At 43.3% G+C, this 15,718-nt stretch overlaps 1 protein-coding gene across 1 annotated transcript in view; it reads left to right on the forward strand.

Moving 5' to 3' along the window:
- Window positions 1-15,718, forward strand: part of usp34 (ubiquitin specific peptidase 34) — a 78,598-nt gene that overhangs the window by 21,683 nt on the left and 41,197 nt on the right. Inside the window, exons 16-32 of the mRNA XM_077245885.1 lie at window positions 454-569; window positions 646-773; window positions 867-956; window positions 2,424-2,519; window positions 2,988-3,070; window positions 3,148-3,302; window positions 3,394-3,507; window positions 3,734-3,833; window positions 10,814-10,973; window positions 11,257-11,383; window positions 11,525-11,672; window positions 12,012-12,112; window positions 12,196-12,405; window positions 13,943-14,068; window positions 15,009-15,131; window positions 15,220-15,303; window positions 15,493-15,579. Of these exons, the coding sequence (XP_077102000.1) occupies window positions 454-569; window positions 646-773; window positions 867-956; window positions 2,424-2,519; window positions 2,988-3,070; window positions 3,148-3,302; window positions 3,394-3,507; window positions 3,734-3,833; window positions 10,814-10,973; window positions 11,257-11,383; window positions 11,525-11,672; window positions 12,012-12,112; window positions 12,196-12,405; window positions 13,943-14,068; window positions 15,009-15,131; window positions 15,220-15,303; window positions 15,493-15,579 (2,048 nt within the window). The remainder of the gene's footprint in view (window positions 1-453; window positions 570-645; window positions 774-866; window positions 957-2,423; window positions 2,520-2,987; window positions 3,071-3,147; window positions 3,303-3,393; window positions 3,508-3,733; window positions 3,834-10,813; window positions 10,974-11,256; window positions 11,384-11,524; window positions 11,673-12,011; window positions 12,113-12,195; window positions 12,406-13,942; window positions 14,069-15,008; window positions 15,132-15,219; window positions 15,304-15,492; window positions 15,580-15,718) is intronic.

A 15,718-nucleotide genomic window follows, 5' to 3' on the forward strand; every position in this document is an offset into this window, starting at 1 on the left:
TTTCCACCTGTAGTCCCTGGGCAGGCTGATGTCAACACATACACATATTAAAAATACATTATAGACTCTCACATACACATCAATTACAATACATTATGTAAACATGTTTGTTTTGAAAGTAGCCATTTCTTGGCCCGATGTGAAAAAATGTAAAAATGTACACATGTGGTCAACTCTGTTGGCAACTTATTCCATTGACTGATGGCCACACATGAGAAAACTGAGCTGCTGAGAGCTGTTTTACACTGAGGAATGCTACACTCGCCTACATTTCTGAGCTGAGTGAAATAAACTTTGTTAATGGAGGGGCTGCGATACCATTTATTAGCTTAAACAAAAGACAGATTTAAGATACACATTAGAAATAAAGTGAGACACTGAGTTAATTTTATATGACAAAAGTCACATGATAATTTTAGTCCGATGTTTAATTTCTCTAAACGTCCGCTCCAGGTCCGTCGGTGCACAAACATCAGTACTCAACCCACGCGGTGACTGACATCAACCTGGATAACGTCTGCAAGAACGGAAACACTCTTCTGTGGGACCTAGTCCAGGACGATAACGCGGTATGTTTACTCCACAGCAGACTATCTGAAGCATCTCGTGTGTAGAGTGCCTTTCTCATGTTGTCATTGTGACCAGATCCACCTTTCGGAGGGCTTGATCAATGAGGCGGAGAAGCTGCTGTGCTCTCTGGTCTGCTGGTTCACTGACCGTCAGATCCGCATGCGTTTCATCGAGGGCTGTCTGGAGAACCTCGCCAACCACCGGTGAGGCCGTTGCAGAGCTGTGTGAAACTGCTGAAGAGGTTTGGTCTTCTGGTGGAGATATTTGACCGTTGTGTTTCTGTGTGTGTTCGTCAGGTCGGTGGTGGTGTCCTTGCGTTTGCTGCCCAAGCTCTTTGGGACATTCCAGCAGTTCGGTTCCAGTTATGACACTCATTGGATTACCATGTAAGAGAAATGTTCAATTAGTAATTGACCGTTCACAAAGAACTAAAGTGTGGAGAGGAAAAACTAATTAAAATGACTAAAACACAACAAAATTACTAAAACTTAACATAAACACAGACTTTCAATTCGAAATATCCTTTAGTTACTGTTGCTATGTCCGACAAGCCATGCAGCTCTCACGCCACACAACATGTTCTCACACAGTGGAAAACACATGGCGGACTAAAGAGGGAACTGACAACGTGTCGTAAGACAGGAAGGACTAGGTTACTTTTGATATGAAACAAAGTCTCAATTTAAATTTTCAAATTTGGTCTTTTTTTAAAAAGAAATTTGAACAAAAGATACAGTTTTGTCTCTTTAATGTGTCATGACTGTTCGCTCAGTTAAAGCTGCTCGTGAACCGATCATCTCTTCCTTCTAGTTCATATATAGCATCAAATAAACATGAATGAACATCAGAAGGAATGTTGTTTCAACCGTGGAAAGACGTCAGTACACACAGTTTTTCAAGTTCAAATCCACCGGCGTTAATCTATTAACTCTACTGGAGTCGGTTTCACATAGCTATTTTATACCAGTCTATAGTGTTAGAAAAGTCTAAAATTTGCTCATAGACTAGTCTAATCCAAGTTAGACTGTTAAACAAAAATAAAGACTGACTTAATTTAGACCAAAAAAATTAGACGCCTTATCCCCAGGCTAACTTAGGTCTAAGACTCTGCTTCCTTGGCAACCAGCAGTAACAATCAGTTGCATTACAAACAGCCAAAAGAAAAAGGAAAATGGCTCATAATTTGTGGTTTGCTGACGACGTTATGGAGAGAGCTATGAGAATGGAAAGGGTTTTTAGGATATTTCCTCTTAAATATTTCTTTTTTGGCATCTTGTACCAAGGTTTTGTATCTTTTCTGTACGTCTTTAACACTCCGATCAATCGTCGGATTAACGCAATCTTTTTCCAAATGAAGCATTTCTTCATGTTACTACATTCTCCGCTAAATTTCCCAAGTAAAATGTCCTTGTAACTGTTATACTCCTCCAACAAACACACATTTTCCGCTTGGGTAAACTGCACTGAGCGGTTGAGTGCGATCCGCCATGTTTTTTGTTTTGAAAAGTGTCTTATTTTACCCAGAATTCATTGCAGTGTAGCCCTACTTAAGATTGTCAGAGTGTTTAAGTGCTTTGTGCAACAGTCTGATTTAGATGTCTAGCTGAAGTCTGACTATCTACAATATCTAAGCCATAGTTAAAGTCTTATCTTTGTGAAACCGACCCCTGACTGCTTTGTCAGACAAAATGGCGGATTCGGCGAATGGCAGATTATGATTGGTCAGATCGCCTGTCAATCAAACTCCCTGTGAAGGGTGAATCTGAACTTGGATTATGTTTTTGAATGAGTAAATGTTCATCTTTTCCGTGTTTGTGTGCGTGTGTGTGTGTGTGTGTGTGTGTGTGCTGCAGGTGGGCAGAGAAGGAGCTCCACATGATGAAGCTCTTCTTTGATGATCTGTTACACTATATCCAGGACGTGAGAGAGCAGCGTCACAAATTCGCTCTGTAAGTCTGGGTGTTTGTCTATATTTCTGTGCTACCGTTCAAATGTTTAGAGTCTCTTCTGCTCACCAATACTGCATTTAATATATCAAAAATACTGTGATATTGTGAAATAATATTACAATTTAACACGATTGTTATCTATTTGATTATATTTTAAAATGTAATTAATTTCTATGAACAAAGCTGAATTTACAGCATCATTACTCTAGTCTTCAGTGTCAATTGATCCTTCAGAAATCATTCTAAAATGATTAATTATCAATATTGAAAACAGTTGTGCTGCTTAATATTTCTGTGGAACCCATGATATTTTTTTTCAGGATCGTTAGATGTATAGAAAGTTCAAAAGAACAGCATTTATTTAAAATAGAAATCTTTTATAACATTTACCAATGTGTTTACTGTCACGTTTGATCAACTAAATGTGTCCTTTCTGAATAAAAGTGACATCAATCCCATGTGTCTCAGGTACAGTCACAGCGCGGAGGTGCAGGTGCGTCTGCAGTTCCTCACCTGTGTGTTCTCAACGCTTGGATCACCTGACCACTTCAGTGAGCCTCTCTCTTTATCTCTCACACATCGCTGCCTCTGTGCATATATGAATACCGTGTGTGTGTGTGTGTGTCAGGGTTGAGTCTGGAGCAGGTGGACATCCTGTGGCACTGTTTAGTCGAGGACTCTGAGTGTTACGACGACGCCTTGCACTGGTTCCTAAACCAGGTCCGCAGTAAAGACCAGCACGCGATGGGCATGGAGACATATAAACATCTCTTCCTGGAGAAGGTCGGGCGAGCGTATAGTTAAACCCTAACCTCTATGTACCATGTGAATGAAACTTACATCACCTGATTCTCGCCGTCTCTCTCTTTCTCAGATGCCTCAGCTGAAGCCGGAGACGATCAGCATGACTGGACTTAACTTGTTTCAGCATCTGTGTAATCTGGCTCGTCTGGCCACCAGCGCTTATGACAGCAGCTCTAACTGCGAGGTTTGATGCAGCAAATCTCGAAATCTCGATGGTTTGTCTCGATATGTTCTTCTTTCTGATCTCTCTCTCTCTCTCTCTCTCTCTCTCTCTCTCTCTCTCTCTCTCTCTCTCTCTCTCTCTCTCTCTCTCTCTCTCTCTCTCTCTCTCTCTCTCTCTCTCTCTCTCTCTCTCTCTCTCTCTCTCTCTCTCTCTCTCTCTCTCTCTCTCTCTCTCTCTCTCTGTGTAGTTGTGTGGTATGGATCAGCTGTGGGGAATCGCATTGAGGGCTCAGTCTGCAGACATCAGTCGAGCTGCGATCCAGTACATCAACTCCTATTACATCAGCGGTCAGTTAACAACAAACTCTCACATGTATTGTAGAATTCATAACCATTAAATGTTGACAGTTTTATAACCTCTCAGGTTTAGAATAAATGCAGGAGGAAACATTATTGTTCTCAATTGTTTTACTAAATGGATGTTTTGATTTTTGATTGTGTATTGGATGGATGGATGGATTAATAGATCTATGGATGGATGGATAGATAAATAGATATATAGATGGATAGATAAATAGATGACTGAATGGATGGGTAGATAGAAAGGCAGATGGATGGATTAATAAATAGATTAATGGATTGATGATGGATGGATAATTGGATAGATAAATAGATGGATGGATTGATAGATAAATGGATTGATAGATTGATGAATAAAAAGGCGGATGGATGGATGATAGAAAGATAAAAATGGATGATGTATTGATGGATGAATAGATAGATAGATGGGTGGATGTATTGATGAATGGATAACAGTCAGTCCTATTGGAGTTTATGATGATTGTACTTTTTGTATTGTGAATAAATGTGAGTGTTCTAAATTCCCTATATAAGAGTACGAGAAGGACTTTTATTATGAATGATTACTGTATACGCTGCGCTGTTAGGTAGCGTTAGTTTCCGGCACTCCACTATTGTGTTTACTTTCACTTTCACCAGCCGTTTCTCCGCCATTTCCTCAGGTGTTAATGTGCGTGATTGAATGTAAGTTATTCATTTATTCACAGTTATAAGTTGATATATGTTTGTTACATTGTTGTATTCAAATATTTAGCTAGTGTAACCGAAATTTACATTGTGCATAACATGATAATGCGAGAGTTATATACACTGATTCACGTGTATATGTTTGCAGCTGTAATCCTATGTGACGTTGGTTTATATATATAAATAACGTGTCAGTAGTGAGTTTATGTTTATGTTTATGTAACTTAAAGTTATTAGACATACACTGATGTATCTTTGTATTCTGTTTATTCTAGAAAAACCACATTCAATACCTTGTACATATAATCTAAACTCAGTACAGATGGATGATGTCATTGTGTTTGAATATTCAAACCTATAAAGAGTTTAACGGTTCCCTGTCTCCTGTCACGCTTCTTACCGGAGCCCCGTAGTGGATGAGCATTCACCTACCTATATTCAAACCTTACATTCCTCAATATTTGGTCCTTCGAGCCGGATTCGAACCAGCGACCTAAGGATATTATGTCACTCAGCCTTCTACACAGATTCCAGGACAGACCTGGTATGACTCTCCAGTTACGTACCCGACCACACCTCCAACTCCTGTTCATCGGCCAATGCCTACAGCACTTCCATTCCAGCCGGTTTCAATCCCAAAATTACCGAATCTTGTGAATGATAGTGAGAGAGAGTTTACGGATCTGAAGATGGCATTGGACAATCTCCTCAATCCTCACACTGAGCTTACTGAACATTATAAATACAGGGTGCTAATGGAACAGTTAGTTCTGGAGGAAGCAAGGCTAATAGCCCAATCATGCCGACATTATCCTGCGCCCTATGCAGCAGCTATGACGGCATTGCAACGACAGTATGGCCAACCTCATCAGCTGGCACAAAGTGAAATTGCAACTCTGTTAAATTCGCCTGATATTAGAGCTGGGGATGCAAAGGCTTTCCAGAGTTTTGCACTCAATGTTGACTTGTTAGTAGTTATGTTGATGTCCATTGAGGGGCCACAGGGACGAGAACTCACTTGCGAGGGCCATGTTGACAGACTACTCAGTAAGCTACCCAAGCACTACAGAGATAGTTTCATTGAGCACCTCCAGTTACGAGGCTGACTGAGCACTGACAGCCTCAATCCGTATAACCTCCATGACCTCGCTGACTGGTTGAAAGTGAAGGCAGAGGCTCAGCGTCTGTCATCTAAAATGGTACAGCGCTACCAGACGGAGAGAGTTCAAGCCCCCCATAGAGAACGTCAACCCATTCCGAAGCCCCAAACTCGACTCACTGCAGTTTATCATGGCAGCGACCAAGCCAAAGAGGTCAGTACGGTGCATTATGCCCATCCAGAGCCCACACATGGTCAGCAATTAGTCAAGAAACTGAAACGTCTGTGTCTGTTCTGTAAAAGTCAAGAGCACTACTTGTCACAGTGCAGTCAGATCGCTGAGCGCTCAACTGAACAGATTCTCAAGTGGATAAAGGAAGGCAAGAGATGTTGGAAATGTGGTCGCACCAGTCATAAATGTGAGGAATGCACGCTAAAGAAACCTTGTAGAGAATGTGGAAATGTACACCTCAGTGTCCTGCATTCTATCGCTAAAGAGGGTCCCAACCTTGTGTTACTTACGATGTCTGCCGATCGAGCATATCTGACTTCCCCTAGCTCCACAGGACGTGTGTACCTGAAAGTCGTCCCAGTACTGCTGTGGAGAGGCAAAAGGTCTGTACCAACATATGCTATCCTAGATGATGGGGCCCAACGGAGTATTGTTCTTCCAGCAGCAGTTCAGCAGTTAGGACTTGCGGGTAGGGAAGAGATTATGGCCCTTCGCACCATCCGACATGATGTCACAGATTTGAAGGGACAGTCAATTGATCTGCTGATTTCCACACAGTCAAGTCCAAATGAGAAGTACAGCCTTACAAATGTGTTTACAGCTCCTTTCCTTACGTTAACTGAGCAAACCTATCCCATTAAGAGGCTTCAGCGATGCTATTACCACCTCAGAGGAATTCATCTTCCATCCTTTGATAAGGTGCAGCCCCTTCTCCTAATTGGGTCTGACTATCCAAACCTGATAACAGCTAAGGAGCCCATCAGACTAGGACCAGTTGGTGGACCCGCAGCTGTACGTACACAGCTCGGTTGGGTTCTCCAGGGACCAGATGGACTTCTCCCACATCAGGTACCGTCATCACAATGCTTATTCACTTCCCTTACTCCAATTCGAGATCCTGTTTACCAACATGTTGAGCGATTGTGGCAATTGGACGTCCTCCCATACCGCAGTGAAAAGCTGGTAACACGGTCAAAACAGGATGAAGCGGCTGTGAATATGCTGGAGACTAGAACACAACGGGTAGAAGTTAATGGCATCTGGCGTTACGCTACTCCACTCCTTCGTGCACGGGATGGCCCACCTTTGAGAGGAACAAAGGAATCAGTCTTGTCCCGCCTCAGGAACACTGAGAAGCATCTCAGCAAAGACACAGAGAAAGCTCAGGTGTATGAAGCTGAAATACAGAAACTCCTTGATTCAGGGTATGTTGTTAAGGTACCACCGGAGAATCTGCTGTCCGATGAGGAGTCATGGTTCATACCACACCACCTTGTGCACCATAATGGCAAGGACCGGCTGGTTTTTAACTGCTCCTTCATGCATCTGGGTATCTCCCTTAATCAGCAGCTGCTTCCTGGCCCTAGCCTCGGTGCCTCATTGATTGGAGTTCTCCTTCGGTTTCGGCAGTATCCGGTTGCCATTAGTGGTGACATACGCGGCATGTTTCACCAGGTGAGACTCCTACCCAAAGACAAACCCCTGCTGAGGTTTATTTGGAGAAATATGCGAAAGGAGGATCCACCTGACGTCTACGAGTGGCAAGTCTTGCCTTTTGGGACGACCTGCAGTCCCTGCTGCGCTACTTTTGCTTTACAGACACATGTTCGCAGCCAGCAGCCCGGAAACGAAGAAGTACTGCAGTCTATAGAGCGAAGCTTTTACGTTGACAATTGTCTACAAAGTCTTCCCACTGCTACGGAAGCTAAGCAACTGATCGACAAGATGAGACCTCTTCTTGCCTTAGGGGGCTTTGAAATAAGACAGTGGGCTTCTAATGTACCTTCAGTCGTTCAGCATTTACCATCAATGGCTCGTTCAGAGAGTATTGAACTGTGGTTGCAACAGTATAATTCGGATCCTTTGGAACCAGCTCTGGGTTTGATGTGGCGCTGTCTAGAGGATCAACTGGGCTACCGGCATCGTGCCATGGTAGAGCACCCTCCAACTATGAGACACATTTACAAGGTCTTGGCGTCACAGTATGACCCCCTAGGGTTTATCATTCCCTTTACCACACGGGCCAAGATTCTTGTCCAGAAGCTTTGGGCCAAACCAAGGAATTGGGATGACCCGAACCTTCCCACAGATTTGTTCGAGAAGTGGAAAATATGGGAGAAGGAGTTGCCTGACCTCGTCAAGATCAAGCTTAACAGATGCTACATCCCTTCCAACTTTGATGTGGAGACATCAAAATTTAGCTTGCATGTGTTTGGTGATGCATCAGAGTTGGCCTATGGATCAGTTGCTTACCTCCTTGTTGAGCAGCTTGGAGAGATTCATACCTCCTTTGTCATGGCCCGCTCTAGGGTAGCCCCCAAACGACAGCTGTCAATCCCACGTCTCGAACTCTGCGCAGCTCTGACCAGTGCCCAACTCGCCAATCTCCTCAGCCAGGAACTGACTATCCCCATAGAGGAAGTGACATTATGGACTGACTCTACTACTGTCCTGACTTGGATACAGTCCGAGTCTTGTAGGTATAAAGTTTTTGTTGGGACAAGAGTGGCAGAAATCCAAGAGTTGACAGAGCTTCACTCATGGAGGTATGTGGATTCCCTCAATAACCCGGCGGATGATATTACTAGAGGGAAGACACTTACAGAGCTGGCGAACCCAAGCAGGTGGTGTCAGGGTCCAAAATTTCTTCGTGAACCACCAGATCACTGGCCAGTCACACCCTTGATAGAGGCCCAAGATGACATATCAGAGACGAGGAAAGTTGTCTTTTGTGGGCTTGTTGCAGATCAAGGTTCTGGCATTCCTGTTGCATGCCAGTACACTTCCTGGAAGGACTTGATTGATGCTGCTTACCAGTTTCTTCACGGGGCGCCTACCCAAGACATGAGCATGCAACACCCTGATTACCGGAGTGCGAAAACACTCATATTGAGTCGATGTCAGGAGGAGACCTTCGCAGAGGAACTTAAGGCCTTGAAGGCAGCGAAACCTGTACCTGCATCCAGCCGTTTGAACACACTTGCACCAGAGTTGGATTGCACACTAGGACTGATTCGTGTGGGAGGAAGGCTGAGGAAACTGGATGGCATGAGTCAAACGGAGATCCACCCAGTGGTTTTACACCCACACCATAAGGTGACTAAACTTCTCATAAAGCACTATGATGAACACCTTCTCCATCCAGGACCTGACAGGGTTTTCGCTGAACTCCGTCGCCACTACTGGATCCTGAGAGGTAGACAAGCAGTAAGGCAACATCAGAGAGAGTGTGTGGAGTGCCAGAAGTGGAGAGCCAAGCCGATCGTGCCAATCATGGCTGACTTACCTTTAGCTCGCCTGCGACTGTACCAACCGCCTTTTTTCTCGACTGGAGTTGACTGTTTTGGGCCCTTCATTGTGAAGATTGGCCGTCGCACTGAAAAGCGATGGGGAGTCATCTTCAAGTGCTTGACGACCAGATGCATTCACCTCGACCTCCTTAACAGCATTGATGCGGATGCATTTTTGTTGGCACTCAGACGATTTATAGCCCGCAGAGGGACCCCATCCGAAATCCTCTCGGATCAGGGGACTAATTTCCGAGGAGCTGAGACCGAGCTAAGGGAAGCATTCAAAGTAATGGAACCTAAACTGCAAGAGCTGTTGGCTGGTCATCAGATCAACTTTAAAATGAATCCTCCCGCCGCACCACACTTCGGAGGCGCATGGGAAAGGGAGATTAGATCAGTAAAGTCTGCCCTGCGTATAGTTATCGGGAGCCAGTCGGTTCCAGAGGAAGTACTGCGTACAGTACTGATTGAAATAGAGGGTATTCTCAACAGCAAGCCATTGGGATACGTCTCATCCGATGTTGCAGACATAGATCCGGTTACCCCAAACATGCTGCTTATGGGGCGGCGAGATGCCTCACTTCCCCAGGTGATCTACACTCCCGAACCACTCTCCAAGCGCCGCTGGCCACATTCTCAGACCATTGTGGACCACTTCTGGTCATACTACATTCGACATTACCTCCCAAGCCTCCAGACTCGCCAAAAGTGGCAGCGAGAAACCCAGGATTTAACTGAGGACATGGTGGTAATGATTATGGATCCGCAGCTTCCCAGAGCTCAATGGCCAACTGGTAGGGTTGTCAAGTTGATTACCAGTGATGATGGACACATTCGGTCAGCTCAAATCAAGGTCAATGACCGCTTATACCTACGACCTGTGGCCAAACTTGTCAGACTTCCTGCACTTCCAAATGGAGGTGACACCGACTCCAGGGACTAGGGAGTTTATCTTTACACATATTAGCTATGCTAATCTGGGGGCGGCTGTTCTAAATTCCCTATATAAGAGTACGAGAAGGACTTTTATTATGAATGATTACTGTATACGCTGCGCTGTTAGGTAGCGTTAGTTTCCGGCACTCCACTATTGTGTTTACTTTCACTTTCACCAGCCGTTTCTCCGCCATTTCCTCAGGTGTTAATGTGCGTGATTGAATGTAAGTTATTCATTTATTCACAGTTATAAGTTGATGTATGTTTGTTACATTGTTGTATTCAAATATTTAGCTAGTGTAACCGAACTTTACATTGTGCATAACATGATAATGCGAGAGTTATATACAGTGATTCACGTGTATATGTTTGCAGCTGTAATCCTATGTGACGTTGGTTTATATATATAAATAACGTGTCAGTAGTGAGTTTATGTTTATGTAACTTAAAGTTATTAGACATACACTGATGTATCTTTGTATTCTGTTTATTCTAGAAAAACCACATTCAATACCTTGTACATATAATCTAAACTCAGTACAGATGGATGATGTCATTGTGTTTGAATATTCAAACCTATAAAGAGTTTAACGGTTCCCTGTCTCCTGTCACGCTTCTTACCGGAGCCCCGTAGTGGATGAGCATTCACCTACCTATATTCAAACCTTACATTCCTCAATATGAGTGTGTAATGTGATATATTGACGAGTGTGTGTAACCGCAGGTAAAACGGGTCTGGAGAAGGAGCAGGAGTTTATCAGTAAGTGTATGGAGAGCTTGATGATGGCGTCTGCTAACCTGGAGAAAGACGCCCACTCCAGCCTCACCATCATCGAGAGAGGACTTCTTCTGCTCAAAACACATCTGGAGGCCTTCAGACGCAGGTACACACACACACACACACACACACACACACACACACACACACACACACACACACACACACACACACACACACACACACACACACACACACACACACACACACACACACACATACACACACACTCTCACATTCCCTCACTGGCACTGGAAGAAAACCATGCTTACATTAGAAATTCATGGTGACTTTGCTGGTAACATTTAGGACCTTCACCCTGTAGAATAGCACAGTTATGGCATTTACTTATGTCTAAACTCACTTATTGAGTGTTTGTGTGTTTTCAGGTTTGCGTATCACCTGCGTCAGTGGCAGATCGAGGGGACGGGCATCAGCAGTCATCTGAAAGCTCTCAGTGATAAACAGTCTCTCCCGCTCAGAATCGTGTGTCAACCGGCAGGACTCCCTGACAAGGTTCACCTTCATCATCATCATCATCATCATCATCATCACTATTTGCTCAGACATCAAGCTGAGTTTAATAAAGCTTTCATGAACATGCTAACTCTCATGTTGTGTGTGTGTGTGTGTGTGTGTGTGTGTGTGTGTGTGTAGATGACGATTGAGATGTACCCCAGTGATCAGGTGGCTGATCTGAGGGCAGAGGTCACGCACTGGTACGAGAACCTTCAGAAGGATCAGCTCAGCCAGCAGGCGCAGCTGCAGGAGTTCGGCCAAACCAGCCGGCAGCAGGACTTCCCAGGTGCGCGCACACACACACACACACACAGGAAACAGATGCGCTCTATTAACTGTCATTAGAACCATTAGTAAATTGTACACAAATGCGGTTCATTAAAAATATCTATATATCTATTTATAATATCTGTATATACGTCAGTCTGTCTATCCTTCCATTCGTCCATCTTTTTTAAGAGTCAGTCAAACAGGAAAGAATATTATTCATAAAAAAAAACATTATATATGATTTATTACTATAGATACAAGTTAAAACTTAAATCAGTCAATTTACAAGTACAAATGTTTGTTTATATGGCAACATGCTTCAGTCAGATTGATGTGTGTGTGTGTTTCTGTGCAGGGGGTCTGATGGGTCCGGTGCGCATGATCTCATCAGGACACGAGCTGACCACCGACTACGATGAGAAGACTCTTCATGAGCTCGGCTTCAAGGACATGCAGGTAAACGACAACAAACCCACAAACGGCCGCACACCCACAGCCCTAGAACCTGAAGCACTGAGAGACTCTCCTGTGTTTGTCAGATGGTGTTTGTGTCTCTGGGCGCTCCGCGGAGAGAGAGGAAGGGCGAGGGCGTCCAGCTGCCGGCGTCGTGTCTGCCGCCCCCTCAGAAGGAGCACATTCCCATGCTTCTGCTGCTTCAGGAGCCCCACCTCACCACCCTCTTCGACCTGCTGGAGATGCTGGCCTGCTTCAAACCGCCCGGCCCAGACAGACCCCAGCACAGCACTGAGGTAACGTCCCGCTCCACAACTCTGACACTCTCCAGACTGAGTTAAACCAGCATCCAATCCAGTGTGTTTCCTCCAAGCGGCAACCTTTCTGTCTCTCTCGAATCCAACACTGAAGTGACTTAAACTGCAATTCATCGACTGGCCGCTAGAGACAGGCTCCAAAAGAGAGTCAATCCCATAGACCCCCATGTTAATATGCCCATGTTTACAGCCTGGTATAAAAAGTGGTTTTGGTCTATAAAGCTAATTTTGCCCCTCATGACAACTGTGAGGGGGGTGAATTTCTTTATAACTCATCCATTTAAATTATATTAAGCCTTAAAGTTCTGCATAATTATGGGCGTGGCCACTTGAGTGACAGGTGGATTGCCGCTGCTGTCACTACTAGCCGTTTGTCTGCTGTTAGCGTCACGTCAGCTCAGCTAATCCCGCCTCTTTGCCCATTTTCGGTTATCCGGTAGTGACGCGCTGTCAAGATGGCGACGGTCGGCTTCGCAAAACACACAAAACGCGTCTAAAACGGGAAAGAGCTTTGAGACTGACTGTACAACTAGATTTGACAAGAAATATGAGGAATATTTTTACAGACTACCTAAAGCTACAGAACAGAGAAGCAAATAGATCGCTACAATTCATAGAAACAACTGGACTCCAGGCAGCGAAAGGTGGATTTGCAGTTATCATTTTTGTGTCAATATGCTGAATTTAGTGGTAAAATCATTCTCTATATATTGTATTGTTATATATTGCAGTGACAACTCATCAATCAAATATTTACCACTGTATATTCTGTATAATTTGACATTTTTAAATAAACACTGACAAAAAACTATACAAGTTTTAAGTCTCTAGACGATATGATGATATATATAACATTGATAAGTGATCACCTGGATTTAGACCTGCCTATTTTGTATTTATATAAAGCATTCAAAGGCAAATTTGCTGTATGTATTTCCCTGGTGTCGAAATCAGGCACATATAAATGTCAGGAAACACGATTCCTGGCTGCATGTTAATATCCATGGATCACTGGATCTTTAGTAAGTTGTAAGGAACACTATATTGAGTCCAATCTTTAGTTTAAACTGATAATCGTTTGTTTTACTTGCGTTCTCGCAGTTTCCCCTATTAAATCCAGTCACGCAGCTGCTCTTCTGCCACTCAGTCCGGCTGAGGGGGCGTGTTCCGGCGGGAAAGTGACGTTAATGCATTCCCTCTATTAATGCGTCTTACATGCGCTTCATTAGGCACACTAGCACACACACACTACACGGCACTACACGGTTTGAACGTAACATATATATTCACTTAGCCTTTCGGAAACGAAACCTATTATATATAAATATATATATATATATTAACGATGAAATAAGGGACAAAACATGATTTTTTCAGAATAAGTCGGGACACTAAAATTAGAGTGGAAATACGGGGCTGTCCCGGGAAAAACGGGACGTCTGGTCACCCTACCTACGGGTGACGTCACGGACACTACGTCCATATTTTTTTAACAGCCTATCGTTTCTTCCTGCAGAGCGTTCGCTGCGAGGAGCTGCACCTCCACGCGGAGAATCTCTCCCGCCGAGTGTGGGAGCTGCTCATGCTGCTGCCCACGTGTCCCAGCATGCTCCAGGCCTTCCAGAACATCTCAGATGACACGGTCAGTCACATGATCCATGTTTACCATTGATTTAAGGCCAGACACCCCAGGTAATTAGGGTAAAAAATTACTTCCCGAGTTGAATGATAACATTAAGAATTAAAATGTTAAATGTGCAAATCAAATTAAATATGCACCAATTTGCATGTTTTCAGAAGAGCAATCTGAACAATGAATAAAGCAAGGTTCAACATTTTTGTTTTATTTTGTTGACAAAGTTTGATGTTTTTATCACATAAATACATTATCAAAAAATACATTATCACCATGTATTTTATTAAATATTTTTATAAAATCAGGCAAATGAAGTTTAAGAATATTAATAGGAATAAAACTGTCAAGTTTGGTGTATGTAAGGGCCACTGAAGAGGGGATTTCTTGCTCGGTGAAGGAGAAAAAAAACTATTTATTTAGGAAACAGCCTTTATAAATATGTATTGTTTATTTTACTGCACTTTATCTGTTTGCATCTGTAGATTTAAATTACAGTTAAAGGTATAGCTCACCCAAAAATGAAAATCCTGTCATCCTTTACTCATCCTCAAGTTGTTAAAAACCTGTATGAGTTTCTTTCTTCTGCTGAACACAGAAGAAGATATTTAGATATTTTGAAGAATATGGGTAACCAAACAGTTGATGTAACCCATTGACTTCCACAGCATGGAAAAAAACACTATGGAAGTCGATGGGGTCCATCAACTGTTCGATATTCTTCAAAATATTTTCTTTTTGTGTTGAGCAGAAGAAAGAAACTCATACAGGTTTGGAACAACATGAGGGTGAGTAAATGATGACAGGATTTACATTTTCTGTTGAACTTTCCCTTTAAAATAATGTTATGAAAACCCAAATAGCCCAAAATCTCAAAATTGAACTGTGCATATCAACATTTGAACTTATGCACTGCATGAAAGTTTATTTGTGTTCACTGTGACTTTAGGGATCTGACGGTTTGTGCTGGAAGGATCTGCTGAGGATCAAGAGCCCCCATAAACTGCTTTACGCTTTAGAAATCATAGAAGCCCTGGGCAAACCCAACCGCAGGATTCACCGCGAGTCTACGGTACACATGCAGAATCACACCGAGACACATGCAGCCCTGCAGTACTCTTAATGAAAGCTTGAGACGTGTGTGTTTATATGTATTTCAGGGCAGCTACAGTGATCTGTATCCAGACTCTGACGACTCCAGTGAGGAACAGATTGAGAACAGCAAGAACACCTGGAGCTGCAAGGTACAAACGCTCTTCTCACACTTCCATTGAAAAAAAGGATGTGTTGTTATTGTTCCTTGACTTGTGACGTGTGTGTGTGTGTGTGTGTGTGTGTGTGTGTGTGTGTGTGTGTGTGTGTGTGTGTGTGTGTGTGTGTGAGCTGGACGCATGTCTCTTAATAACACAATCCCACATGTGTCTCTCCTGTAGTTTGTGTCTTCTGGAGGCCTTCAGCTTCTGCTGGACATTTTTAACTCTGCGATTTTAGAGCCGAAAGAACAAGAGTCCTGGACAGTGGTGAGTGTAAAGAACCAAAAGGAAGCAATAAAAATATTAAGCCTGATTTTATTTTTTAGAATCCTTGAGATTTTTGGCATTATGATAATTTTTTACTATGATATGAAAAATGTTATACTGCAATGCAAAACAAATATAT

The sequence above is a fragment of the Siphateles boraxobius genome, unplaced genomic scaffold, assembly GCF_051911475.1.
Source record: "Siphateles boraxobius isolate OS27281-9 unplaced genomic scaffold, OSU_SipBor_1 29, whole genome shotgun sequence".
Classification (NCBI taxonomy): Eukaryota; Metazoa; Chordata; class Actinopteri; order Cypriniformes; family Leuciscidae; genus Siphateles; species Siphateles boraxobius.